Here is a 27919-nt window from a genome sequence, read left to right as displayed (position 1 = left end):
TAGTAACGGAATTTAAATATTCAAATGACTCTTTAAATGACCCAATCTCTTTAAGAAAGAACTGCAATCACTTGAATATAAATATAATCACTATACAAATATAACCTTAACATTTACTTAAGCCCAATAAAATATTTGACAAATTTTTTTGCCTCTATTTGTTGTATTGATATAAAAAAAAATATTCAGGAATAACAATACTTTCTTCAAAGGGAATTTTTAGTTAGAATTCTTCTTTACATAGTTTAGTTTGTGGCTTCCCCGTCGTTTCATTGAATTACGGTTACAACGTATTTTCAAGTGGTCCAAAAAACATGATTAATGATTAAAAGAGGTAAGCCGTTAGAGGTAATACCTCATCCACTGACAACAATCGAGTGTTTGTGATGCACTTTATTTTTAGAAGTCCCAGCATACCGCTCGTGCAGGGCAGCCAATCGACCGCATAATCCGATTCAAATGGGCTCTAATCGGGACCAGTGCATTTCACGTGCGGCAACGGCATGTTGAAGGCCCGCCTGAAGGAGGACTCCATACTGGGACGGTGCCTGGCCACCTCATCCCCCGTGGAACGGGGCGACCTGGTGCTGGAGGAGCTGCCCTTCGCCCGCGGGCCGAAGCGGGACAGTGGGATCGCCTGCCTCGGATGCTACCAGTTCCTGCAGTTTGGCGAGGACGGCGATTCGCTGGATCGCTGCGAGCTATGCGATTGGCCACTGTGCGGATCGTGCGCCGACGACGATGACGCCAATGATCACCGCGGAGAGTGCCAGGTCTTCTCCGCCGCACGTGTCACTTTCGCCGGGAATGTGAGCGATGATGGCGTCTGCCCGCAGTTGGATTGCATAACACCATTGAGGTTAGTTCGACGGGGCTCCAGCGGGGGGAATATACACAATTCTGCCGGATCTGGGGGACCAGGGCACCTGGGGGAACCTGTCAGAATATTAGTTTTGGCAGTCGCGGCCCATTTCTCGGAGATCGCATGCGAGCCGGCAAATACAGAAAACTCATTTCGACGACGTCAAAGAAGGCGGTGGATCAAAAACACCGTGTAGGGCACGGTGGAGCAGATACCATGAATAGGGTAGACTCTTTTTATAATGTTTACATTATGATTTCCGCCCAGAATTAAAATGTATTCAATAATATTGAAAAATTTATTCAAAAAAGGTTAAGATTATAACTAATTAATACTGAAATGATGGATATCTCAGTTTCTTATTTTTATACCCTTGCAGAGGGTGTTATAATTTCAGGAAGAAGTTTGCAAGTCGATCTAGCCATGTCCGTCCGTTCCTACGCAAACTAGTCTCTCCCAAAAGTCTGCTTTCTATTGGATTTAGTATATATGTTAGTTGGAATGTTCCGGATCGGACTACTATATCCTATAGCTTCCATAGGAATGATCGGAAAATTAATAGAAAACAAATTCTATTTTCGTTGTTTTTGACTCAAAAATTTTGATCATATTCTCTTATACTTTTGAGTAAAGTTGTTTTTATGATTTCAGAATTTCACATAAAATGGTTTTTAATCGGAGACTATATCACAAAGCTGCTGTTTTAACTTCGGCTTGCCGAAGCTAGCATTCTTGATTGATTAATATTCATATGGGTTAAATAGCGAATCAAGAAACGTAATCACTAAGAAATATTTTTTATATTTTGCGTATTCTTCCAATCCGCCGCACATTTTAAAATATATGTAGGTATGTACATTGTACACAGTAAAAAGAAATAGAACAAGCAAGCCTCAGCAACATAAGATATGCGTATTATGGCGGACCTTTATTAAAGAGAAGTAAAATTGTTCAAGATTTGTTAAAAAGCCAACAAAAAAGACTCCTTTCTGGAACTACATCTTGGAAATATTATGCCGGAAGATGCTATTTAAATCTCAATGAAATTTTTAATAGATTTATTTTATCATACCACTTACCTGGGAACCACTGTGCTCCGCAAATATGATGCTTTATGTCGGAGCAGCCAAAAATGTTGCTATGTAGTGAGGGTAGGCATCATCTGTGAGGTTTGCCCATGATCTGAGTTCGCCTAGCCGGTGTCAGTCAACGAAATGACATCGCCGCCAACGTTGTCGGTGAATCGGACGTCGGTTCAGATAAGTCCGGTCTGCGGACGCTATCTGGTGGCCAAGGGAGCGACTCCTGGCCGCGGCTTACTCATCGAGGAACTGCCCTTCGCCGTGGGACCCAAGTGCAATGGACCGGTAGTGTGCCTGGCATGCTACGAACCAGATCTGGATTCAGAGGAAGAGCAGTGCACCGAATGCGGCTGGCCGTTGTGCGAGGATTGCTCAGGAAATGAGGATAACGCCCATTTCCAGCTGGAGTGCCGGGAGCTGAGGGACTCCCGGGCACGATTCTTCCCCCTTCCCAGTGGGAGCAGCCACTGTCCGCAGTTGGATTGTATTATGCCCCTCAGGTGAAGCCCAGCGGGAGGAACAAAAATAGAACCAGCAAAAAAACAAACTGAAACGACCACTATTCGCGTTTTTCGGCACATAGGGGGTGTCTAAGAAATCTTTCAACAAAAAGGAAATACTAATATAACAGAAATATTAATTTTGAACAAGATGTACTTAAACATTTCAAGACTTTTATGTAGCTACAAGAATATTCATTGGGACTAACTAATACCATGTTAATGGGATTATACCCCTGAAGTAAAAAGTGTATAAACTAACATCGCATTTCGATTAAGAATCTGTGAGAGACTAATGCTAGCAGCATACATTTGTGACCCCAAGATTTGGGACATGATAATATAGTACATCTGAATAACTTACTGAATTTCCGTCTTTCAGGGTTCTGCTGGCGAAAGAGGCGAATCCAGAGCGATGGGACAGCGAGGTGGCACCAATGGAGCATCACGAGGAGGAGCGGAAGAAGGATGCAGATGTGTGGCACGCGGATCGCGTTAACATTGCTCAGTATTTGCGGGGTCCCTGCAAACTGGCCTCACGATTTAGCGAGGAGCTGATTATGCAGGTGGTGGGAGTACTGGAGGTGAACGCCTTTGAGGCGAGAAGCTCGAAGGGCTATCCCCTGAGGTGCCTCTTCCCCTACACCGGAATACTGGCCCACAATTGTGTGCCGAACACATCCAGGAGTATCTATCCCAGCGAGGGCTACAAGTAAGTGTGGAAATATCTTTAGATGCAGTGGGTATAAATAAGTTTTTAGGCCAAATAAGAAAGGCAACTTAAAGTACATAATGTCTAGAATTACATTTCAGTCTTTTCAGGGAGTCACTTCTAAAGAATGTCAAGATTTTCGTACTCCTTTTAATTAGGGAAGGGTCGCAAATTCAAGTTAATCTTAGGATTACAATTCTTTATCCTTTTATATATACGATTTTTTTTTAGTCCCTGTTTGTTATTAATCAGAAATGTATATATACATATCAGTGGCGGATCCACGGGGGGGGAAATTAGGGAAATTTCCCCCCCCTTGGAACCACAGAACCTGAAAATTTTACTTGTTTGCTAAAAAAATATTCTCTGCAATAAAAAAATGAAAATATAACAGTGACACTCTTCTCACCAAATAATATTTTTATACCCGTTACTCGTAGAGTAAAAGGGTATACTAGATTCGTCGGAAAGTATGTAACAGGCAGAAGGAAGCGTTTCCGACCCCATAAAGTATATATATTCTTGATCAGGATCACTAGCCGAGTCGATCTAGCCATGTCCGTCTGTCCGTCTGTCCGTCTGTCCGTCTGTCTGTCCGGATGAACGCTGAGATCTTGGAAACTATGAGAGCTAGGCTATTGAGATTTGGCGAGCAGATTCCTGAGCTTCTTACGCAGCGCAAGTTTGTTTCAGTAGAGTGCCACGCCCACTCTAACGCCCACAAACCGCCCAAAACTGTGGCTTCTACAGTTTTGATGCTAGAGTAAAAATTTAAACTGAAATGAATTGTTCTTAGCAATACCTATCGATTGGCTCAAAAAAAAGTTTGCCACGCCCACTTGGACGCCCACAAACCGCCCACAAACTTCAAAAAATCGTAAATATGAACGCGGATATCTCGGAAACTATCAAAGATAGAGTATTGGGATTTCAGATTTAGATTCCGTAGCTTTGTACGCAGCGCAGGTTTGTTATGCGAATATGCCACGCCCACTCTACCGCCCACAAACCGCCCAAGCCTGTGGCGCTCAAAATTTTTATGCTCGATAAAAAATTTTAACTGAAATGTATTGGTCTCGTCAATACCTATCGATTGATCCAAAAAAAAATTTGTCACGCCTACCCTAACGCCAACAATGCTTAAATCTGTCTTCCGCCGGTAGGTGGCGCATTTAAATCTCGCTTTGCTGCTTGCATATCTCCATTTACCTTTGGTCCCTTTAGCTGAGTAACGGGTATCTGATAGTCGAGGTACTCGACTATAGCGTTCTTCCTTGTTTTTGGTATCTACTTATGAGAACCCATACCTTTTAAATCCTCTTTACACCAATCTTATAAGAGCACTGATTTACAGAATCCGCTTGCGTGCCATGGTGGACTTGGAGGAGGGTCAGCCACTGCATCACAGCTACACATACACTCTGGATGGCACTGCCCAGAGACAGAAGCACCTGAAGCAGGGCAAGTTCTTCAGCTGCAAATGCGATCGCTGTCTGGATCCCACCGAATTGGGAACGCACTTTTCCAGCCTAAAGTGTGGTCAGTGCGCAGAGGGATACCAAGTGCCCAGAGAGCCGACGGGTAAGCACCAAATATACCAAGTTAGTTAGCCTATTAAGTATACCCTTTACAGAACTGGACACCAGTTTTAACTGCGGTAGCTGTGGATCCATCACTGCCAACTCGGAGGCGCTGGCGATGCTCCAATCCCTTCAATCCGAAGTAAATTCAGTGCAAGCCCTGGAAATGGGAGCAAAGCGACTCGAGGAGGTGGAACGATTGCTGCGCAAATACAAATCCCTGCTCCATCCGCTGCACTTCATCGCCACAGGGCTGAGGCAGCTGCTCATCGAGATGTACGGGCGGGTCCAGGGCTACGAGATGGTCCAGCTGCCGGATCACCAACTGGAGCGCAAGGCGGAGCTCTGTCGCCAAGTGCTGCGGGTACTGAACACCTTCGAACCGGGTCTAAGTCGAACCCGAGCTATGAATCTCTACGAGCTGCACGTTCCCCTGGTGCTCCTGGCCAAGAGCGGGTTCATTGCTGGCAAGCTGAACGGAGGAGAGTTGCGTGCTCGCCTGGTGGATGCCATAGACCTTCTAAAGGAGTGCGTGGAGATCCTGGAGTTCGAGGACAAGAGCTCCCAGGAGGGAGTCCTCTGCGTGGTGGCCAAGCAGGCGCTGACACAGTTAACTCTGAGCGTGGAGGGCCTGGGAAGCGAACTCGATTGATTACTTATGCATATCGGATAGCTTTATTGGGAACTGTTCAAGGGACACTACTACTGTGGTTGACGGTGTTACATTCAAAATCTTGTTAGTGCTGGTTGATGGTCGTAAATGTCAAAAGAACAATAAACTACAACTAAAAAGTGATTACAATTATTACAAACTATTGCTGCACAGTATTGTTTGAGTTTTTGATCTCGTTTTTATTTTTGGTATATGCGTCTATGTATCTTCGTATCTATCGTAAATGCTTTTTTAAGGTCTTATACCCTAGCTCGGTACATAGCTATGTAGTAATGTATACAATTGAGATTTTTCTACTTCTCAAATCAGAGTGTGCTGCTTAGTTGGATACTGGTAAAAAATACCCCGGGTGGCCGAAGGTTTCATATCGGTGTACAAATGATCTACGCAAGCGTTTGTAATCAAGCAGTTGCAAAAAGTTCCTTATAAAATATCCATGTTCATTTTGAGTATGCTCCTTCTTTCCGCGACGCTGCTTTCATTATATTTATAATTTCAAACCATTATAAACTAAAGCATAAATTAAGTTGGAATCTGCATATAATACACAATACGAAATACGAATCAATTTGACTGGCTGTGGGTGGGGAGGCTGATTAAAAAAAATCACACAATAATTAAAAACTAAAAACATTCCCGGGCTCTTTTGGCCGCACAATAAACACAAGGACAAAATATAAAGAATATTTCCTGGCCCTAGACCTCGTGGCTCAGAAGAGGCGTATCGTGGTAGCGGGAGGCGTGGTTCAGACTGGTGCAGGGCAGCAGCCACAGCGCCGGATGTCCGCGTCCAAACACATCGGCCAGTAGCTGGTACTTGCGCCGGTTGGGCCTATAGGTGCCCTTCTGCTGTATCGCCTCCACGGCCGTCTCGTCGTACAGAATTGCGTGCAGCTGGTCCACCATGATGGCCGTAACGAACAGGCCGAAGAGCGCCGACACCAGCATAAGAATAACCGAGTGAATCCTGAAAAGGAGATCGGAAGGCATAAGTTTAATAATTTAAAAAAAGAGTACAACATCACGTTTCCAAAACATTAAGCTTATCTTTTTCTTAGTTGACTTCCCCGAAATACCTTTAATACATTTCCTTAAGGGCCCCACAAAATTGCATTGAAGTGAATATGAAGTGAAGTGAAAAGAATAAAGTTACAGCTCTTAAATTGGCACCATGTCACCTTATCAAGGTATAGTATAATCAAATTTTTATTTTTATAGGTATTTTTTCGGGTGTGTTTTAAATATGACCCGATAAAAATTCTGTGCTTTTAAAAGAGAACTTTGAACTTAATTTAAAAAATATAAATTATAAGGTCAAATGGCTAAAAGTAATAGCTGTAATGTAAAACTGCAACTACAGTTTTCACATGCAGGTAAATTTGCAATAAATTTAAAGATTTATAAAACTATTCACGATCTTCGTTGACTTAAAAAAGGTATTGATTTGTCCGCTTAGCAATCATTTCAATCAAAATACCGCTTAGCATTCAGATCAGAGCACCCCAAAAAAGGATCTATTGTAATGCCACCGCAAACTTACATTCGCAACTGAGTTTCGATCACGTTCTGGCTGCACTCCTCGCATGGCCACACCCAGGAGCCGACGATTAGGGCGATGGAGTAGAGCGATAACAGGGCCACGTAGATGAGGAACTGCAGGAAGTACTTCTGGTTGCGCTCGCCCACGCAGTTGTTGATCCAGGGGCAGTGGTGATCCATACGCCGGATGCACCGCTTGCAGATGCGACAGTGGTGGGCACGAGGTGGCCTGTAGGTTTCGCAGCGAGTGCAAACGGTCCACTCGCTGCTGTGACCATTTCCGGGCGGAGGATTGTTCTTGTTGGTGGTGTGCAGGTCGGAGAAGTCCAGTCGGTTGGCGGGCAGGGGCACGGTGCCCGGATCGGAGAACACGGCCTTGGAATGGGACATGGCCAGCAGGAAGACGACGGTGTTGAAGAGCACCACATGGAAGGACATCCAGAGGCTGTCGGAGGTAGGTTATCTTTATAAAGAGTTCCTTATCGGATATATGTACTGTATGCATTACTCACCTGCCCGGCATGGTAGTCAAGATGATCCAGCGGATGACCACATAGTCCGCGTAGAGAACTGCCCCGTACGTGACCACCAGGCAGGCGATGCCGCAGGGATCCCGGATGAAGACCATTACGATGCTGCCTGGCTTTTATTGGACTGACCTGGGTATTATTGCCTCTCCCCCTTTTCTTTTAATTCAATTAGAAACCGAAGGGGCTGATGTCCGTAGCCCCCTCCCCCTGAAAATCGACGGGCGAAAAATAACAATTGTTGCTGTACTTCCTCGGCTCCTCTGGCGACCCACGATCCGCTCCTGGGCGGTACTCGGGGCTCCTGGGGGCAGTCACGTCGGCAGCCGCACTTTGCCCACTCACTGATGGGTGCACAATTCACAAATCGAGCGAATCATTGACTTTTTAGGGTTTATTTTACGCTTGAAATTGTCTTTTATTTATTTAGGGTGACCGTTCGCAGATAGCGCGATAATATTGCACTGCCTAAGAACTGGAAATACCTATCCCTCATGAGCGTAGGACAATAAATTTTGGGAGGGTTATAATATATAATATATAATAATGATATATTTAAACCTATATTTTGTTGGAGGTTCTTAATAAAATAAAAGAATTTTTATCAAACTTATCTAAAATATTCTGTTATTTTCTTGGGTATATTCAACGGTTTTGGGAACGGTTGGTTCGAGGACCAACCAAGAAATCCGTGGATTTCACAGAATCTATGAATATAGTTTTTTGTGTAAACTTGCTGTTTTTAGGAACAGTTTTTTCAAAGCATACTTCATAATTTTAATACGGGCTTTGCGGCACCCCGTGATTAACATAGAATGGATCACATAAATATTCTTTTTTTTTTCGTTTTAAAACGTATGGGAAAGAAAACCCAATTATTTTGTCTAGATAATTTTTATACATACAAAAATTTCAGTAAAATATCACTCAACTCTTCAATTCATTCCTTAAACCGTTTATTAAACATATTAAAATTGTAAAAAAGTCGTTACAAACTGCTAAGTGGAAATCATTCAATTCCTTGCAGTATTCTCCTTGCCGCGCTCCCGTTTGAGAAGCTCTTGCTCCCTTTGGGCCATTCCCTCCTTGACCCAATAGTGCGTCATGACCTCCACCAAGGTGATTCGGCCCTTGCTCTCCTTGCGTAGAAGCTACCAAGAGTGAAACAAGTTGAAGTAAACGGATAGCATAGGGAAATCAATCATCTTACCCCGCCAATCAGCTCCTTGCAGCCCTTGGACAAATGCGACGGATAGGAGATCTCCATGCGCCTAATCTTGCTGTATGTGCTCTCCGTGCTGTTCGACTCGAAGGGCGGACACCCAACGACGAACTCGTAACACAAGATGCCCAGGCACCACTGGTCCACCGAGTCGTCGTAGGAGTTGCCGTCCACCATCTCCGGCGGCAGGTAATCCAATGTGCCGCACAGAGTCCTTCGCTTGTTGTTGGGCGTGTGCGCCGACCAACCAAAGTCGGCCAGCTTCAGATCGTCGGTGCTGGTCAGAAGGATGTTCTCCGGCTTCAGATCCCGATGGATCACGTTGTTCAAATGGCAGTAGTTGAGGGCATTGGCCACCTGGTAGGTGTATTTGGCCGACCTGGGTTCATCGAATCGGTGATTGGGAGCTCCGCGCAGATGCTTGAACAGCTCGCCTTCGGAAGCTATCTCCAGAGCCAGGTAGATGCGGCTCTCGTCGTGGAACCAGGTGAGCAGGCGCAGGATGTGCGGGTGCTTTAGTCGCGACTGGATCTCGATCTCGCGCAGAACCTGGCGCTGCACACAGCCCTTGCGCAGCTCCTCCTTGAACATGACCTTCATGGCCACCAGGTAGTGCGAGTGGCGTTCCCTGGCCAGGTAAACGCGGCCGAATTTCCCGCGGCCCAAGTGGGCGCCCATTTCAAAGTCGCGGGGACTCCAATCGTACCTAGGGGAGGCAAAGTTAATATGCTTTCAAGGATTTTATAAGCTTTACATACGGTTGGCCGTAGGCGTCGTGGGACATCATCTTGAGGCACATATTCTTAATCGGCTCCTGGTGATCCTCGGGCACCTTGGTCAGCAGGTGCGGCAGGTGGTTCCGGTTGGCGTGCTTTGTGCGGGAAAGCGTCATGTCGCCGGCTTTTCACTTACAATGCGATGAAATCAATTAAAACGTTGTTTTTAAATAAGTTTTTCGATTGGCGTCCCCTCTATTTGCGCGTTTTTTTCGAATGCGGAGAACAGTGTGGCCGCATACTACGAACGTCAAATTCGGTGACTGTGATGAGAATATTAAAGTGACTTCGAATACGGCTAGGTAACTATATATCTAAAATTTAGAAAGTTAATACCCTAAGTTTAATTTATAATTAACTAAAAGTCGTTATTTTGGTGGCTAACGATTTTCAGATAAATTTTAATCATGTTTGACAAAGAAATTTGTTTTCTTATATGTTTGTAAGAGTTATATCCCAAATCTTAGAAAACGATGCATTTTTTGAATTAATTACTCTTTATTTTTTTAAATATACTTGAATTAAGTAATATTCTCATAAAAATCCGTCACCTTCGATGGACTGAGAATAGTCACCGATAATTAGTTGAAACACACGGATGACCCTAATGTAGGTATCGATACCTTGCGTTTTGCGTCTACTGGCCAACTGGTCACACTCGTCATTAGTCACTTTTTTACACAATAAACGCAAATTAAGCGAATTTGCAATCGTTATTTGTCGGTTATAGGCAAGATCGAAGTGATTTAAGCACTCCACAGACTACAAAGGAAAATCACAGAGGTTTCCCCACGGAGAAACAGCTGGAAGTCGCCTTGTGAACGCCGTGACGCCGCGAAAATCGATTTCAAGGGAAAAACAATAGGGAAACCAGACAAAGATTCACTGATTTGGATTTTATTGACCCCGGGGCAGCGCAGATTGTTGGCAGATAGCTGAGCGAGCAGAGCGTTGGTCATAAAGATGGGAATCTTTGGGCAGTCGTCGCCATTCGACGCCGACGTGGGTGAGTCTATCGATAACCGGGTGGGTTGGCTGGCTGATTGGAGGAGGCGCAGTTCCAACTGGACTGCACAAGTGACCAATGCATTTCATAGTTTTCTATTCTTATCTGCGGGCTAAGACCCCTTCACATTACCCCTTTTCCCAGTGGACCCGCTTTCCAATTAACCAGACAACAAAGAAGGTCATGTGAGATGCTGTGCGCAGCTCTGCGTCGTTCGTTGAACTTCCTATTGGAGTTTTCGGCTGGCAGTCGCTGACCTTGAGTGACGTAGCACTCAAACCACCCCCTCCGCCCACAGCCACCCCCTCTCCTAATGCAATTTAACAAGTTCCCAAGTTATATTGATTTTCTTTTATTATTCGAATCAGTTTAAGAACTGCCTTATCTCTGTTTGCCCATGAGTCACAACAGGATTTCTAGTCCACCACTGATAAGCTTATTTGGTTCTTTGTTTCCAATTTAATAGAGAAGGCCACCAGCGAGACGAACACCAACGACAACTGGTCCCTGATCCTGGATGTCTGCGACAAGGTCTCCACCAATCCTCGCCTGGCCAAGGATTGCTTGAAGGCGGTGATGCGCCGCATGGGTCACACCGATCCCCACGTGGTGATGCAGGCGATCACGCTTCTGGATGCTTTGTCCAATAACTGCGGAAAACCCTTCCACTTGGAGGTGGCTTCAAGGGATTTCGAGACCGAATTCCGCCGGCTGCTGGGCAAGGCCCAGCCCAAGGTTTCGCTGGTAAGTCCAGGGAATCCATGTCTAGCTATCCCCTAACTAAAGCATCTCTTGTCACCCGCAGAAAATGCGACAAGTGCTGAAGAACTGGGCTGATAACGACTACAAGAACGATCGGGAGTTGGACTTGATACCCGCCCTCTATACCAAGCTGCGCTTAGAGGGCTACGACTTCAAGAATCTGGGCGATAAGGCCAGCAAGACAGTCGCCGAGAAGGCCGCCGCCCTGCCCAAGGATCCCAACGTGGTTAGCAGCCAGCAGGAGGAGGACGACATAGCCAAGGCCATAGAATTATCGTTGAAGGAGAATAAGGGTAGTCCAAAGACTGCAAGTGGAGCAAGTACCGGCACCGCTAGTGCTTATCCGTCGTTGTATCCCTCTTTTGGCGGAGCCACCTCCACCGCTCCTAGCAGCGAACCGAATGCAACTCCTGCTCCGGAGCCGAGAAAGGTTCGCGCTTTGTACGACTTTGAGGCGGCGGAGGAGAACGAACTGACCTTTGTCGCGGGTGAAATTATTCACGTGCTGGACGACAGCGATCCCAACTGGTGGAAGGGCTATAACCAGCGTGGCGAGGGTCTCTTCCCCTCGAACTTTGTCACTGCCGACCTCTCCGTCGATCCTGAGCGCCTGGACATCAATCAGCAGCATAAGTCGGCCGCCGCCGCCGGACAACGAGAGTTGGACTCCGCTGCGGCCTTGCAGCAAAAGACTGAAGCAGCAGCCGCTGCCGCAGCAGCTCAGCCCGTAGAGATCGACGAGTCAAAGATTGATCGGCTGCTGCACCTGCTCCACGAAGCGAATCCCGAGGATCCGTCGCAGGACAGCAACGAGATGCTGCAGCTGGAGCAGGAGGTCCATCAGATGGGTCCTCTGATCGACGCTGAGCTGGAGCGGGTGGATCGCAAACACGCCCAGCTGACGCAGCTGTCTAGCGATCTTGTGGACGCCATCAATCTTTACCATACCCTGATGCGAGACGATCGGGTTGCCGCTGGACAATTTGCAGCTGCTGCTGGCGGCTTTATGCCTGGACTTGCTGGTTTTCCTGGGGCCGCTCTGTACGGCGCTCCAAGCTACCCCGCAGCGGGTGGATTCCCTCCGGCCCAAAACTATCCGGGCATGCACTCGCTGCCATATGGCCCCGTACCAAATCCTCCCAATGGTGCTCCATCGCAGGCCCCTGGAGCTCCTGGTGGCTATCTGGGACAACCTCAAGGACAAGTGCCACTGCCCTATCAAAATGGACATGCCGCACAGATGAATTGTGAGTATATTGAGGAAACAGTAATCAGTTTAAAGAGTGTTTAAATAAGGTTGCGGTTTAAATTAAATTATTAACTAATAATAAACTTTTAATCACTCACTCAGCGCTGCCAGCCCATTTGACTCAGCCAGCTGGTGCTGCCCCTTTGCCGCAGCCCATCTACAGTCAGCCCACTCCTGTGACCACTCAACAACAGCAGCCGCTACCCCAACACCCTCAGCAGCCGCCACAGCATCCCCAGCAGCCACCACAGCATCCCCAGAACAGCTACCACATCGACCCCCAGGCGCAGTACGCCCAGGTTCCGCCCGCAGTCACACAAATCCAGCAGCCGCAGCAGCCTCCAGCTCCCCACGCCTACATGTCGCCGCAACATCAGCAGCCGCCGCCTCCGCAGGGCTACCAGCCAGGACCAAATCTTTATGCACCGAACGGATCGCCAGCCGTCAACCCACAGAGCTACATGTCAGCACAGCAGCATCAGCAACAGCAGGCGCCACAGCAGCACCCACCACACGATCAGTTCAGTCAGCTGCACCAGCAGATGGCTATGTCCATGGCTGGAGGACCGCCAGTTGGGCCGTCCGGCTATCACATGCAGAACGATGCTGTCAAGAACAACATTCCTATCTACCAGCAGCAGCGGTAAGACCGCTGGAATAAAATAGTGCCCTTCACTTGGTTGGCTTTAGTTTTTCCAAACGAACTTTGTCTCCAGTCTGTCAAAAGGATGCAAACAAGTACGTTAGTCCCGGATAGCTTTCCGATGCACGCGAGTTGTCAAATCTCTACTATGTATATTTTGTGAGGGCCCCAAAAAGCAATTGTCAGTGAACCAAAAAATTTGACCATCCTTAAAGATAATGAGAGAAGCCAAATTATTTAGAGTGTCCCCTCACGTTTTTGTTTTTGATTTTTTATAATACTTTATTTTGGCCAAAAGGTAGAGTCGGAAAATATATATATACCATATAAATATTCTATATTCAACACCATGTATAACTTTGTATTTAGTGCAGGAGAGATAACTATTATGTATTATGTTTATTGTACGGATTATATGATAACATTAACGAAACGAATCACATTCATTAAAATCATTAAAATATACTAAGAAAACCATGTCTTCAATAATTTCAAGTGAGAAGATTAAAAAAACCAACTGATAGTGTATTAATCCCGATCTATCCTCTACAGCATGAGCAGTTGGTGACGAAACTCCAAATGAATCACATTCTGGGCTTTTAGTCAGAGGGTCATAGTTGTCTAAAAACAAAGGCAAATTGAATAATAAATATTGAATATTCATGATGTTGGCTAGTCACAAAACATCACAGTTGAATACTAATTTTATTTGAAATTCTTATTAGATGCGAAGCTAAACATTTACCTTAAGATTTATTTAACTATTTATTGCTAATTCGGAAGCTTCGAAAATACCATAATTAAAATATTTTTTAATGTTTATCTAATAAAAGGTAATGATCTTTAGTTCCTCAAGACTTAATATAGTTTTTTAAAAAAGACTTGATATTGGGATTATAAATCTTAACTTTGAGATATTAGATATTATATATTGGAGATACATACATATATTTTATTTCAAATTGCAATCGAACTTTAAACGCTTTTAGCGTAATAAAAATCGAAAACAAACGCAGAAATCATAATTTTTATTTTTTTAACCAAATCGAAACGATTAATTGAAATTGAATGAATGATTTTGGTATTTCGTCTAAAGTATTAAAGTTTTATTGTTTTGTATGCATAGTACTTGCAGTGCAGCATGGGTATATGACTCACACACCACCTTAGCTCAATCAACTGTGCTTATCCTCATCCCCTTTAAACCGAAACCGACATCCGTTCGAGTCAGGGCACTTTTCAGATGGGATTCGAATATATTTCGAACAATCTTTGCCACATGCCAATGTCTCGCATGCCAGCAAGCATGCAACAATTCAGCAAATTCCCATCCGGCGTTCAACGACACAAATATCCTATGAAATAAACTGTCAAAACGGGGAGACAGTCTGAGGCCGGCCTGGTAAATAGAAAATGTCAATAAATGCGGAATGTCACAGCAGCAAAACAAGGCAGAAGACAGGCGAACGAGCAGGTTATGCAAATATTTGTTGATTTCTACGGGCTACCAGGTAGTCTAACTGCAGAAATGTCAACAAATGCATGGATATTTTTTAAATTAATTGATTTTGCTGGCCTTGCCACCCCCTGCACATCGAAGGGGGTGGCTTTTTGGGGGTGAGGTTCTGCGAGGGGGCGTGGGAAAGCCCGCCCAGGTGAACACTTGCGCCTTGTTCGTCCTTTGCCCTTGGGCTGTGCAATTGTGTGTTGTTTGTTGCCTTTGTGGAGCAGCTTCCGTTCGTCGCCAACTTTGATGCCGTTTTGCTCAGTTTCGTTCTCGATTTGATTATTCCGCCGGGTGATTTGCATTTTGTGCCGTGCTCCGCTGCATCTGCATCCTTCAAGTCGGATGGCATTAATCAGAAACAACTGGCTCAAGGACGACCCTTCAACCCATCCCCCTTTGGGTGGCTCGGATCTGTCTGCTCCTGCTCCGACTCCTGTTTTTTCACCCCAACACTTGGCAATAAAATCAAATGATGCGGGCATCGTAAAGCTTCGCGCCTTTCGCGTTTTCTATGTCGGTGTCGTAAAAGCCTACACGTTACCATTATTGCGTTATGTATCGTATTGCCATTTTTGTCCCGGCTGCAAATCCCCCGGTACATGGACCATGCACCATGGACCATGAACCAGGAACCCTGGCTTTCTGGCCTGCGGATTGTGGCTTTTAAAGCGGCATAAATGATTCCCTTTTTTCGGCTCTTCACTCGCCGCTGCCAATGGCTCAAAATATTTCCCCGCCATGTGGAAAAACAGTGAAAATATAATAAAAAAAAATTGCTCAAAAAACCGGGCTGAAATGGGGTAAAGAAAAATATTTATGGCTATTTGCTTTTGATATTTATTCAATGGTCTATTGTTTGCCGATAAGCTGTGAATAGTTTTTTGTTTTGTTCAGTTTTTTTTTCGGCGTTGTTTAGTCAACAGTTAGTTAGTTCCTGAAAAATGGGGGTTATTCAACCAAAAATAGATGAAAGATGGCTGTCAAGAGCGGATCTAAATTGCTGAATAGTTTAATTTGTTTAATAAAGAGAGGTCGTTATTAGTTTTTGAAACATTGAGAGTTGTTTACATTTTTAAAATTTTATATTTTTATAAAGCTAAAGATTCTTATTTTCTATTATATAGAACATTGCCTTGTATTGCATTACTTCATGTGCTTAATGTGAAGTAAAGTAGTTTTCCAACGTCAACATTTTTTTGACGTTTGAAAAATTGTTTGGATGCTTACGAAACCATTCCCCAATAACTACCCCTAGCGAAATTTCTCAGCATATGCAAGTGGCATGCGGACTGGGGAAAACTATTTGTTATTCGCACATTTTCTACAAGGTCACGATGCATTTGGTCTTAGCTCTTTTAAACGTTTTTTTATTGTTTCGAGGAAGCATTCTTTAAAATCTAACAGCCATGAGCTTGCAAAGAATAAATTTTAATTTAGTATGGAAATTGGCTGTGTGAGCTGTATACATAACATAATATTCCGCTTAATTTGGTTTTTTGTTTATTTTAATTCCTTTAGTAGCAGATCTTTTGAAGGGTTTCCGGACCTTCTTTTAATATTTATTTATTTTTACCTAACAAATACACATTTTTACAATGAATAAGTTGATTTTTCAATTTCTTAAATTGAATGCAACCCCCAATTTCTGAATTTCTGAAAGTTGGGATGTGTAAACAAAATGCGTAGAGCTGTTTTTCCCAGGACAAAATAAAAAGCGCAAGCAAAACGGCTAAATGAAGGCGTGTATAAATTTGCATACTCTTTGTTCGGCCTTTCCCGTCTTGTTTTATTTTCCTTCTTTTCATTTCCAGGACAGAACACAACACACGTCGGTATCGCATTCCATGTGCTTACCTTGCCGCTCCGGTTTATCATGCATTAATTAACGATTCAATACAACTTCCATGGCAGCTCTCTTGAGCCGTGCGAACAGCGAATACACAAACTTGAGCGAACGGTTTGCACTGCATTTGGATAAGTTGTACTGAAGCACACTACAAATACCCAGGAGTGGGGACAGTGGGTGGGGGCGGAGGTCAGTGATGACAAGGGTACACCTTCTTCGGTACGCCTGTACAAAAATCAAAAAGTAAATTGATTAAGAAATGCAAATTTTACCATTTTCAATTACTAAAAATTTCCATTTTACAGTTTCTTAATTTTTATTTCAAGTGTATACAGAGAAATTTCTAACGTTCTCATCTGAGTTGAAAATGTTCTTAAAAATAGAATGACATTTTTAAGTTGAAAATGTTTTTATTTTGCTCGAATCAAGTTAAAAATGGCGGAATTTGATTACATGTTTGAGCAAATAAACTATTTGTTCAGTCCTTAGTGTATACTTATCAAAAAGTTGTTAAATGAACTCAATTTAACATTTCTCTTCTCACCATTTCGTTCTTATATTGATACCAAAATGTACTTACACGGTTCTTAAGAACGAATGTTCTCTATTCAAGAACAATGTTCTCAATTCAAGAAGAATGTTCTTAGATAGTTTTCTCTGTGTAGACAACCTGGCCATATCAACTAGGGTATAGAATAAATTTAATATTAACAAATTAAAAAAATTTTAATTTTAAAGTATTCTAAAATATCTGATATAGTTTTTTAGGTTTTTATGTATATAATAATGTATATAATCTGACAATTGGAAAATTATTCGAGAGCTAGCCTCCACTTTACAATAATTGGGGCTATAAAATTTCGCAACATAAAAATTGGCAATAGACTATTTCCAACATTTTTGAAACCGAAAACTGGGGTGACCAACTGAAACTATTTAAAGAAAGATTAATTTAATGAAGGATTTATTTAAAGAAGAAAATCTCGATGAGTGCTCAAACATCCATTACATGAATTAAATTGATTAAAATCCCTAAGCAAGGATTCTGTGAAATAGAACCGCAAAATGGGAAAAACCCTGTATTTGGCATTATTTGAACCGCAGCCACATGCGAACGAATTCTTTGTTATTTCTTTTTTTACCCTGCAAGCCACAAACTGTAAGCAATGTCACCATTTTTTTAATCGGAGCTATTAGCGAAAAATGAAATTGACTAAAACGACTTTTTGGGGTACTTAGCCAGGGTTCCATAAAGTATGCTATACAAAATTGATATTAAATGGGAATTTCACTGGGAGCGCCACATAGTAAATAGGAATAGGGGGGTTACCTACAATATCTAACAATGAATTTTTAAATACGGAGGTTCTAGGGATTCATACTGGAAAATGACGATCTTTTTTCGCAGAACAATTTTGGATAAGTGTTGAGATATACTTGTGTCCACTTGTGGGGCTAAGTACAAAAAGGAGGTACCCACAGTTTTCCGGTGGCCATCACTTGTACTGGGTGGTGAAGTGGTTTGGGTGTAAGTCGTGTTGTTTCTAAATCACAAACACTGGCACACACTCGTTCACGCAGCTGCATATTGACTTCCGTTGAAGTTGAGCGCGTGATTGAGCCAATGAGTGATTGGAGAGCTGTGAATGATTGAAAGCCTTTGTCTGAGTGTAATTTAATTAAACAAATCAAAGTTGTGCGTCGGCTGGGAGGCGGACCCGTGCCATCCGAGTGTTTTTCTGTTAATTGAAAATACGTTCACCGAACGCGAACAAATATGCCGACAGCCGGAGAAGGGGTTGGGTGGGGTTGGGTGCTTTTCCCGGTCTTAAATAATTAACGTGGAAATTCGCAGACTCGCTCGACTGCCTCATTTACACTGCCGACTTTTAGGCGGTTTATTATTTCACTTTTTGCGGGAATTTGTGTTTTGTAATTGTGTTTGTTATCGCGTCCTATTTGTATTTAATTATTTGCACCATCACCTCGAACAAATGTTATAAATATAAAATCAAATACTTATGCATGAGGTGTGTTTCTTTGCTTCCGGTCGACGAATGGCTGTGAAAATGCCCAAAATTAAGTATGTGGGCACTTAAAAATGTTGTTATTTGCTGTGCAACCACTTTGCTTTATTAAAGCTGGTTTTCGTTTCGGAGCAAATAGATAAATAATAATAATGCGCTGTGTTAATTATCTGTCAATCCAGTTATGAATATTTATATTTTAATTCGTGTATCAAACTCTGATAGGAGAATCCTGAAAGCGATGAAAAATACAAAACAATGCTAGTTATGCAAATAAAACAAGGAAGAACGCTATAGTCGAGTACCTCGACTATCAGATACCCGTTACTCAGCTAAATGGACCAAAGGAAAATGGAGATATGCAAGCAGCAAATGCGCCACCTACCGGCGGTAGACAGATTTAAGCGTTTTGGGCGTTAGAGTGGGCGTGGCAAAGTTTTTTTAAAATCAATCGATAGGTATTGACGAGACCAATACATTTCAGTTTAAATTTTTTATCTAGCACGAAAATTGTGGGCGCCACAGGCTTGGGCGGTTTGTGGGCGTTAGAGTGGGCGTGGCAAACTTTTTTTAGATCAATCGATAGGTATTTACGAGACCAACACATTTCAGTTAACATTTTTTATCTAGCATAAAAATTGTGGGCGCCACAGATTTGGGCGGTTTGTGGGCGTTAGAGTGGGCGTGGCATATTCGCGTAACAAACTTGCGCTGCGCTTTAGCCTACGGAATCTAAATCTCAAAACCCCGTTTCTCTATCTTTGATATTTTCCGAGATATCCGCGTTCATATTTACGATTTTTTGAAGTTTGTGGGCGGTTCGTGGGCGTTATAGTGGGCGTGGCAAACTTTTTTTTGGGTCAATCGGTAGGTATTGATGAGAACAATACATTTCAGTTAAAATTTTTATTCTAGCATCAAAACTGTAGGATCCACGGTTCTAGGCGGTTTGTGGGCGTTAGAGTGGGCGTGGCACTCTTTTGAAATAAACTTGCGCTGCGCAGGAATCTCAGGAATCTGCATGCCTAATCCCAGTATTGTAGCTCTTATAGTTTCCAAGATCTCAGCGTTCATACGGACAGACGGACAGACGGACAGACGGACAGACGGACAGACGGACAGACGGACATGGCTAGATCGACTCGGCTAGTGATCCTGATCAAGAATATATATACTTTATGGGGTCGGAAACGCTTCCTTCTGCCTGTTACATACTTTCCGACGAATCTAGTATACCCTTTTACTCTACGAGTAACGGGTATAACAAGAAAGAACGCTATAGTCGAGTGCCTCGACTATCAGATACCCGTTACTCAGCTTAAGGGACCAAAGGGAAATGGAAATAAGCAAGCAGCAAAGCAAGACTGAAATGCGCCACCTACCGGCGGTAAACAGATTTAAGCGTTATGGGCGTTAGGGTGGGCGTGGCAAATTTTTTTTTGGTCAATCGATAGGTATTGACGAGACCGATACAGTTCAGTTAAAATTTTGTATCTAGCATGAAAATTGTGGGCGCCACAGGCTTGGGCGGTTTGTGGGCGTTAGAGTGGGCGTGGCATATTCGCGTATCAAAATTGCGCTGCGTACAAAGCTACGGAATCTAAATCTGAAATCCTGATTCTATATCTTTGATAGTTTCCGAGATATCCACGTTCATATTTACGATTTTTTGAAGTTTGGGGGCGGTTTGTGGGCGATAAAGTGGGCGTGGCAAACTTTTTTTTAATCAATCGATAGGTATTGATAAGAACAATACATTTCAGTTAAAATTTTTATTCTAGCATCAAAACTGTAGGAGCCACAGTTTTGGGCGGTTTGTGGACGTAAAAGTGGGCGTGGCACTCTACTGAAACAAACTTGCGCTGCGTAAGAAGCTCAGGAATCTGCACGCCAAATCTCAATAGCCTAGCTCTCATAGTTTCCAAGATCTCAGCGTTCATCCGGACAGACAGACGGACAGACGGACAGACGGACAGACGGACAGACGGACATGGCTAGATCGACTCGGCTAGTGATCCTGATCAAGAATATATATACTTTATGGGGTCGGAAACGCTTCCTTCTGCCTGTTACATACTTTCCGACGAATCTAGTATACCCTTTTACTCTACGAGTAACGGGTATAAAAATGTGCAACTGAAATGCAAATAATAATTATAGCTGATCTCCTTAAAATAACATTTTTGCACAGAGCGAATGTAGTTTTGAAAAATCACATGTATTTTTGAGTCATTTATGTACTTAAAATAGTAATATAGTAGGATTCAAAACATATAATGGCATACTGTTTATTAATTAAAAAATCCTAGTAAAATATGTGGCAGTCATAAAAAGTTATGGAGATATATTTGTGTCTATAAGCAAAAATATATTTTCTAGAACTTTATTAAACGTTTATAAATGTCATTAAAACTTGTTAGAAAATTATTTATGTTGTATGCTGTATCTTTAAAATGTTTATATTTCTGTTTACTGTGATTTCAAGTTGTCTTTTATCATTATTCATTTGTTACTACTATAACAGCGTATAAGCGATTTCTTAGCGTTATCGAATGCCTCATCTTTCAAATATCTGTATCTTTCAAGCCCTTCATGCTCGTGAACAACTTTCGCATTGTTTTCCACTATCCTGTCATCCTGTCGGCGCTTAACACATTTACCGAACACGATAACTTGGCTTTGATGCATTCAGCCACTTGCAGCTGCCGTTGACACATTTTGCGAGCACAGCCGAACACACACCAGTCATTAGGAAAGTGATGAAACAAAAGAGTTTGTTGAGCCCGGCATGGGTCCATTCTCGAGCCGCTTTATTGAAAACTTATTCGCCAGCAGGGCTGCAATTAACAGCAAGAAAAGCAACAGCAGCTCAGTTTCATGTACGAGGAGATGGCGACAAAGTGGATTTAATGCCGAAAGGGTCCGGGCAAGTAAGTTTTATGCAAATTGCATGTAGCATATACCCAGTGGACGGGCGCAAAAAAGATAAATTACTTTTAAAGTGCGCAGAGGCAGAAATGGTCTATCCTCCTTTCCAGTTCCCAGTTCCCAGTTCCCAGTTCCCAGTACTCAGTTTTCAGTCTCTTCATTCCGGTAGTTTGTATACGTAGTACGTACTTCTTCGACGGCCCGAAATGCAAATGGGGGTTCCCCTGCACTCGTACTGATGATGACTTTCTGATTTGCTTTGGCAAAACAAGTTTCCCATGTGCAAGTTTTTAGATAGTTTTGCCTTTTGGGCTTTTCTGTTTGGCAGCTTGTATATTATTTGTTAATTGATATGTCGCAAAAAGTTGCGGGGCTGGCACTGCATTTGTTATAAAACTTTGTAATGCCCAAATAATTGCAAAGCTTTTAAAAATGGTTTGGCTTTCTTTCAGTTTTACAGTCTTTGATTGGCAAATACGAAGTTAGTTTGCTTTTGCCCATTAAAGCTATCTATTATTACCAAAGTAATCGCTTTATAATTTCGCCTATAGCCTGGAGAGCTGGAATAGTCAAATTGGGGAACTAGAGGAACACCATTTGGCCGCAAAAGTTATTGGACAAGGTACTGGTGGCAGTGGAACCCGAGTTTTCCGCCGAGCTCAGCAAAAATAACGCCAGAAGTGGCAGAAATTCGGGGACCACAGGTGCTGCACCTGGCAGAAGTTCGGGCGTGCTCTGCATTCGGGTTTGTTTAACTATTTTCTATTCATTTATGCATTTTGCTAATAAAAATTTCATTTTTGCTTAACTAAGTGAAACGAAAAGGTTAAGAGCAGAGAAAGGCATCCGGGGAAGAGGTCGGCGAACAATGAAGGCTTTTATCTTGGCCGACTGTTGTTTGGCCAAGCCTTTCCGCCAGTACAGTGGGCCCTGGCTACCCTGGGCTCCCCTCACAGCTGGGTTTCTCTGTCTTGGCCTGCAGTTGTGATAAAAAGAAATCGCTTGGCGAATAATTTCATTTTTCCATCACCCACAAAAATATTTGGCCGACAGTCCTTGCACTGTACATCCGCTTTTGTGCCCGTTGTCTTGTTGCCCAGATAACATTTCCGTCATTCCCCTTTTTGTTGCTCCTTTTCCTGGTTCCTGTTTGTTTGCAAACATTTTTTAAATTGTTTGCTGTAATTTGTTTCCGGACCCAGACAACAAAAAATAGGCAAATGGCCCTTGCGCCATTTTTCGAGCTGTGGCAGTAGTGGGCGTTGGCCACGCCTTTTGGCCAAAAACGTACTAGAAATATTTGTGTGTATGTTTTGTTATTAAAAAATTATAATTTCAATGTTTGTCTGCCGCCTGGCTCAGCACGTTTGGTCCCTTTTTGGAGTTTTTTGTTGTGCTGCGGGGCGGCAACAGCTGTGGGTATACCCTCTATATAGCCCCTGACCTGCTTCAATTAATCGGGAGACCACAGCCCCATATACATAGCTCCACTATCCCAACTTCAACAGCACCAATCCACCTCTGCACGTCCCCGTGACTTTTATTAGTTTGACTTTTTTGGGCGAGGATTTATGGTGGATTTTGTATATCTATGCAAATGTTTTACAGCTGTGTCACCCAAATGCGTTTTTCCAGCCGGGTATAAAAATATTTTTTGTTTGCTTGGCTTGTTGCTGCTCAATTATTAACAATTACGTCGGTTTTTTAAATTTCACAATTCAAATGTTGCTTCAAATGTTGGTAAAATATCAAATTAAGGGACCTTTTGGCACATAACTTAGTTATTTATTTTAATTACATTGTGTAAATGAAATATCAATTACAACGTTTATTTAGTTTGTCTGACAGAAATTTAATTGGTAAAATTCTACAAATTTATGTATTGATATTTTCAACTTCAACGTTTATGTGTTGACTAGATTTCAATGAGTCAACTCTTAATCAATACATATTTGCTGGCAAACATTGACGTAATTTCATGTCTAATGCTGAGCCAAATATAAAAAAATCGAGCAAAAAATGAAGCAAGCCACATGCTGCACTCAAATGCAAGCGGATGTCACGTAGCCAGCTGACTCAAAGTTTATTATAAAAAGTAATAACAAAAATTTCAAAGTACGCAATGCAAATAGTGAAAGTGGTAGGAAAATCTAAAATTAAATAAGCTCGTAACTTGACAAAGCTAATAATAAGATAAGTTCCCGCGCAATATTGAAATTCTGAGTCTTAAGTTTCAATCGCGCTGGCTTTGAAAACTGTCATTTGAAGAACCAAGCACATATCACGTAAAAATGTTTGGTCGTCCAAATGGGTTTCAGTTTAAAATAGTATTTGCTTGACTTCAGACGCGAATCGGTTGAATACAATTTTTTAGGGAACTCCAACGACATATTTTTAAGAATGAGCCTTAGTGTTACACTGATCCTTCTGTTCAGCTTGTGTTTGCAACACTCTCAGCTGCAACTGGCTCCCTTTTCCGATCCCAAACCCTTGGCCAATAATCAGGTTTATTTTCCTGGCTTGGAGGACGACTTGGACTGGAGTGGGGCCAACTGGCACATGGTGATCCGCTGGCTGATGGATCGCCAGCAGCTGCGATTCTGCATTGCCCTCGCCAGATTCGATGAGCAATTGGTGCCCGGAACGGCCTGCCAGGCACTTTTGGCCAACGGGCCGCTGATGGCCAACTGCGACATTGGAAACATCGAGGACCTGACCATGACCATGCGCTACGCCTTCGGCGAAATTCTGCTGGATACCAGTCGCAAGTGTCGACACGGCCTGGAGCTCTTTGGAGTTCGCTGCCGGCGGAGGGCGTAATCGAAAACCATCGACAACAAATTTATATTTCATCAAATGCAATGTGGGTTACACTTTTGAACAGAAAAAGTATAGCAACGACATATTCTCCTGAAATATCCAATGTGACACACTTAATAGTCGTATGACTACACAGAGAGAATACTGACGTTCTCATCTAAGTTGAAAATGTTCTTAAAGTTAAAAATATTTTCAATGTGCTTGAATCAAGCTGAATTTGCGGTGCTTACATTGTTTATCTCAATAACACAACTATAATTAGTGTATACTTATCAAGAAGTTGTTAAATAAACTCAATTTAACTTTTCTCTTCTCACCATTTTGTCCTGATATTAAGAACATTGAACAAAAGTGTTTTTAAGAACTAATGTTCTCAATTCAAGAACAATGTACTTGAATATTTCTTTACGTATAGTGATAAGCAGCAACCCCAGATCAGAGTTATTTGAGAAAAATAACAATCAAGTTCTTTTATAGAAATGTGGAGAATAAGTACGTTAATTTACTGCTAGTGCTATAGTTAATTATTTGATATTGTACGTTTTACAAACAATTGTTTCAAACAATTTTATTTCCAAATATGCAAAAGTGTTAAAAAATCTAGGGAGTATACAAAGTTTTATGACATTAGGTTATCACTGAAAAATTCGAATTTAATTGAGAATTGTAATATTTTTGAGCGCTGCGGAACCTACTAATTGTTCCCATTTCGTCTCCTAAGTGCATTGCTAATTCACTTTATTGAGCAATTTTTCATCGTCTGCCCTGCCCTATCCCCTGTCATTTCAATGTGTCAATAAAAATCAGAAAGGAACCCTGCGCCACCCTCGATTTCAGTCTAAAACTGGGTGAAGGCCCGAGTCCGAGTGGCGAGTCCTTGCCGAGTGCAGTGCCTCCATGACAAATGACGATTATAATTTGTAAAATGCGCCCATCTTGTTATCCCCTCAGATCCTTTTGCCCGCCCCCGATATGTTCGACTTGTGGCCTAGATGTTGCTGTCCGGCTTTTTCCCCATTTCCATTTCTATCTCGGATTCGGTTTAGTCCATTGCGATTGTTGTTGCAATTAGCAGAAGCGACAGGGGATAAGGGGCAGCATAAGCACAACTGATGGTTTGAATGGAAAATTGCACAGCGCAAATAGCTGATGGTGAACGTTGGATGGGGTGGATAGTATTGTTGCTTCTGGCAATTACCGGCAGATGTTTAAGAGTTTAGCATCCATGGAGAATTTTCCCATTTCTATCGGAGCGGTGATAGCCTCTTCAATCGATTTGCGAAACACCTTCAAACGGAGAATAGTGTCGCACATTCCCAATCGAATGTCATCAAAACAAACGTTTTAAGACTGATGTTGATGGGATTTGTGCATTTTAGGCTATCAAAAATATCTTTTGACTGGATTTAAATCGAATAAATTCTAAAAATATTCGTGACTTAGGCATACATTTGTGGCGATCATGTTTTTTGCCATCTGGCATCGCTGAAAACTCCTCAGAATAAATTGGTCACACTCCTTTAAGAACCACGCTAAAAAGCCCATTAGAAAAGAGATCTCAATTTTGAACAATAACTCAGTTATAACAAAGTACAAAATATATACTTATGTTCAGGACTTACCTTGGATTAAAGACAAACCATACATTTTTAGTTAAAATAATATTAAGAACCAGATGGGTAAGTAAAATTAGTAAATATAAATGTATGATTATTATTAGTTTAATATTATTTTAAAAGGCTTAAAATTGAACCATTAGCTACGTTTATCATGTATTTAAAAATGCAACGTCCTTTTAATTCAAGCATGTTCGCAATAAAGTTCCATTTGATTTTGATTTAAACCCAAGCGTTGCTAGCGTTCTCCAAGCGTTTATCGGGCACTTCCAAGGACTCTTCAAGCTGCTCCCCAAATTATGGACAACTTTTCTACAACATGGCCAAGCTAAATGTAAATTAATGAATTGTTTAAAGTACTTAAAATATTTACGCTCAAAGCAAGTGGATGAGCACTGCCACGCCTCCCGCCCCCCGCGGACTAGCTTCAATCCCGGATGCTGTGAGCGTGGCCTGCTGACCAATGAATATGCAAACGATTCCACCACCCACGGCCACTCCCACCTCCAAGTTCGTTAAAAACGCAGCATAAGGTCAAGGAGATAACGCAGGGGAGGAGTGATACGAAGAGCAGAGGAAGTACATTGGTCCTAGATCTCGCGACTGTGAAGGAATTGGGAATATATCGTTTTAGAAATGCACTTGCATTATCGTATGTCAACATAATGTGAAAAAATAATCATTGACAAGAATAAATATATTTAAAACCTATTTTGTTCTAACAATGTTAAAAAAATAAAGAAGATCACCATTGTCAACTGGCTCGACTATCAGATCCCCTTTACTCTATTTATTTATTATTTCTAAATTGAATTTTAGGGCAGTTATATTCGCAATGTACTATGAGTATTCGCGGAGGTCAGTGGCACCACTTACCATGCAAATTCATTTTTAACTTAGTTACTCATCATACTGGACTGGATAAGACATAAGGTAAAATTGTTAGTAAAAAGAAAAATCTTTATTAATTCTTCTAAATCAATTTCGTCCCCTTAAAAGTAATCCCCTCCCGATAAAATACTCTTATTCCAACGTTTTTTCCAATCCTCGAAACATGCCAAATAGTCCCTATCCGGTTTTTTTATCTTCTCAATCGATTCAAAACGCGTTCCCATTTGCTCTTTATGTACATATGCATACTTTTATTGTAATATTTATTTGGTTTTTTACTTAGTTCCTGAACGATTTGCCCCACGGTGCGTATACGGATGGGTGTCGAACGGTCATTAAGGCAGCGAATAGAGAGCTGAGCTCGCTGTTTACGCAGTGAGGAAAGGCAGCAATGGCAAAAAGAAGAGGAGCGGCATCAACGACAGTGGCAACAGCCTGTCTTGCGACTTCTGCTGGCAAACCACCGCCCCTCCCACGATTTCCCGGCCGAAGGATCCTGGGGAGCCTTCTGCTTTTTGGTCCTTTCACCCCATCGCTTTCCCGACTGCTGACTGTTAATGTGCAGCCCCCTCATTCCGTAAAATATGCATAAACAAATGAAACGAACTGACTTTGCTACTTGCCCAGTGCCACTGCAGCTCTTGGATGCGAGGCAGTCTTCAGTCCTTCTGCAGTCCTGCAGTGAGTTCAGCTCGAGTAATTAAATTTTGCTCGGAATTCCTTGCATTTCCTTCTCTGATTTCGAATGAGCTGCCGAACTCGCAGATTCCTCCACGCTATTTGCATTGAAAAAGTGAAAAATCTATTAATGGAACGGGGAGGGTAATAATTTATGCAGCAGTGAGCCGATAGCTGAGGTTCATTTTGATAAGGCGGAAGGTCCTTTAAATTGCTCTTGGAAGTTCAGTTGTCGCACCGAAATGGCTTGGGACACAGGGTCAAATGTCTTGGACGGTTCAGGGTAAATGAGATCGAACGAGATTGCAATCACTGGCCGGACTCCCCGTTGCATCCTTTGATTTTCGAAAGGCGGAGGGAGTACAACAAACTGGCAAACTGGAACCAAATTGATTGCATTATCGCGGGGGCCAACAAAGGGGCGGCATGAGAAGACAAAAGAAACGACCCATAAGAGTTCGATGCTTTCACGC

General features: G+C 42.6%; 5 protein-coding genes across 6 annotated transcripts; 3 read left to right on the top strand and 2 right to left on the bottom strand.

The window, feature by feature from the left end:
• Positions 1–467: 467 nt before the first annotated feature.
• On the top strand, positions 468–5564 carry LOC119547021 (SET domain-containing protein SmydA-8). 2 transcript variants are annotated; one of them, XM_037853692.1, is made up of 4 exons: positions 468–859; positions 2827–3156; positions 4511–4737; positions 4790–5551. In XM_037853692.1, exons 1-4 carry the CDS (start codon positions 504–506, stop codon positions 5386–5388), a joined length of 1512 nt encoding a protein of 503 aa, XP_037709620.1. In that variant the 5' UTR covers positions 468–503; the 3' UTR covers positions 5389–5551. The 2 variants fall into 2 exon arrangements, with proteins under 2 accessions (XP_037709620.1, XP_037709619.1); XM_037853691.1 differs by lacking the exon at positions 468–859 and adding an exon at positions 2062–2444 and having other exon boundaries at positions 4790–5564.
• Positions 5565–5852: 288 nt separating this feature from the next.
• On the bottom strand, positions 5853–7921 carry LOC119547022 (palmitoyltransferase ZDHHC3). The gene is made up of 3 exons (XM_037853693.1): positions 7461–7921; positions 6950–7393; positions 5853–6376 (listed from the first exon to the last, which is right to left on the bottom strand). The coding sequence occupies exons 1-3, from the start codon at positions 7574–7576 to the stop codon at positions 6106–6108; spliced, it is 831 nt and encodes a 276-aa protein (XP_037709621.1). The 5' UTR covers positions 7577–7921; the 3' UTR covers positions 5853–6105.
• A 493-nt stretch (positions 7922–8414) lies between these two features.
• On the bottom strand, positions 8415–9703 carry LOC119546866 (aurora kinase B). Its single transcript, XM_037853470.1, has 3 exons — positions 9456–9703; positions 8686–9403; positions 8415–8626 (listed from the first exon to the last, which is right to left on the bottom strand). The coding sequence occupies exons 1-3, from the start codon at positions 9587–9589 to the stop codon at positions 8489–8491; spliced, it is 990 nt and encodes a 329-aa protein (XP_037709398.1). The 5' UTR covers positions 9590–9703; the 3' UTR covers positions 8415–8488.
• Positions 9704–10113: 410 nt separating this feature from the next.
• Positions 10114–13650, top strand: LOC119547601 (signal transducing adapter molecule 1). Its single transcript, XM_037854522.1, has 4 exons — positions 10114–10479; positions 10946–11223; positions 11285–12488; positions 12593–13650. The coding sequence occupies exons 1-4, from the start codon at positions 10437–10439 to the stop codon at positions 13135–13137; spliced, it is 2070 nt and encodes a 689-aa protein (XP_037710450.1). The 5' UTR covers positions 10114–10436; the 3' UTR covers positions 13138–13650.
• A 10114-nt stretch (positions 13651–23764) lies between these two features.
• LOC119547447 lies at positions 23765–24662 on the top strand. The gene has a single exon (XM_037854307.1). It carries the CDS (start codon positions 23842–23844, stop codon positions 24259–24261), a length of 420 nt encoding a protein of 139 aa, XP_037710235.1. The 5' UTR covers positions 23765–23841; the 3' UTR covers positions 24262–24662.
• The last annotated feature ends 3257 nt before the right edge of the window (positions 24663–27919 follow it).

This window comes from Drosophila subpulchrella, chromosome 2L (assembly GCF_014743375.2).
Source record: "Drosophila subpulchrella strain 33 F10 #4 breed RU33 chromosome 2L, RU_Dsub_v1.1 Primary Assembly, whole genome shotgun sequence".
Classification (NCBI taxonomy): Eukaryota; Metazoa; Arthropoda; class Insecta; order Diptera; family Drosophilidae; genus Drosophila; species Drosophila subpulchrella.
Note: the sequence above shows the minus strand (reverse complement) of the source record. Positions and strands in the feature narration are given on the sequence as shown.

Bases quoted from the DNA above. Each gene is read 5' to 3' on its own strand.
- LOC119547021 (XM_037853691.1), top strand. From the start codon at position 2,077: ATGACATCGCCGCCAACGTTGTCGGTGAATCGGACGTCGGTTCAGATA. The intron at 2,445-2,826 runs GTGAAGCCCAGC...TCCGTCTTTCAG, and splicing joins GATTGTATTATGCCCCTCAG to GGTTCTGCTGGCGAAAGAGG. The intron at 4,738-4,789 runs GTAAGCACCAAA...TACCCTTTACAG, and splicing joins AGTGCCCAGAGAGCCGACGG to AACTGGACACCAGTTTTAAC.
- LOC119547022 (XM_037853693.1), bottom strand. From the start codon at position 7,576: ATGGTCTTCATCCGGGATCCCTGCGGCATCGCCTGCCTGGTGGTCACG. The intron at 7,394-7,460 runs GTGAGTAATGCA...TACCTCCGACAG, and splicing joins TTGACTACCATGCCGGGCAG to CCTCTGGATGTCCTTCCATG. The intron at 6,377-6,949 runs GTAAGTTTGCGG...TCTCCTTTTCAG, and splicing joins ATCGAAACTCAGTTGCGAAT to GATTCACTCGGTTATTCTTA.
- LOC119546866 (XM_037853470.1), bottom strand. From the start codon at position 9,589: ATGACGCTTTCCCGCACAAAGCACGCCAACCGGAACCACCTGCCGCAC. The intron at 9,404-9,455 runs GTATGTAAAGCT...TGCCTCCCCTAG, and splicing joins CACGACGCCTACGGCCAACC to GTACGATTGGAGTCCCCGCG. The intron at 8,627-8,685 runs GTAAGATGATTG...CACTCTTGGTAG, and splicing joins GCAAGGAGCTGATTGGCGGG to CTTCTACGCAAGGAGAGCAA.
- LOC119547601 (XM_037854522.1), top strand. From the start codon at position 10,437: ATGGGAATCTTTGGGCAGTCGTCGCCATTCGACGCCGACGTGG. The intron at 10,480-10,945 runs GTGAGTCTATCG...CCAATTTAATAG, and splicing joins GCCATTCGACGCCGACGTGG to AGAAGGCCACCAGCGAGACG. The intron at 11,224-11,284 runs GTAAGTCCAGGG...TGTCACCCGCAG, and splicing joins CCCAGCCCAAGGTTTCGCTG to AAAATGCGACAAGTGCTGAA.
- LOC119547447 (XM_037854307.1), top strand. From the start codon at position 23,842: ATGAGCCTTAGTGTTACACTGATCCTTCTGTTCAGCTTGTGTTTGCAA.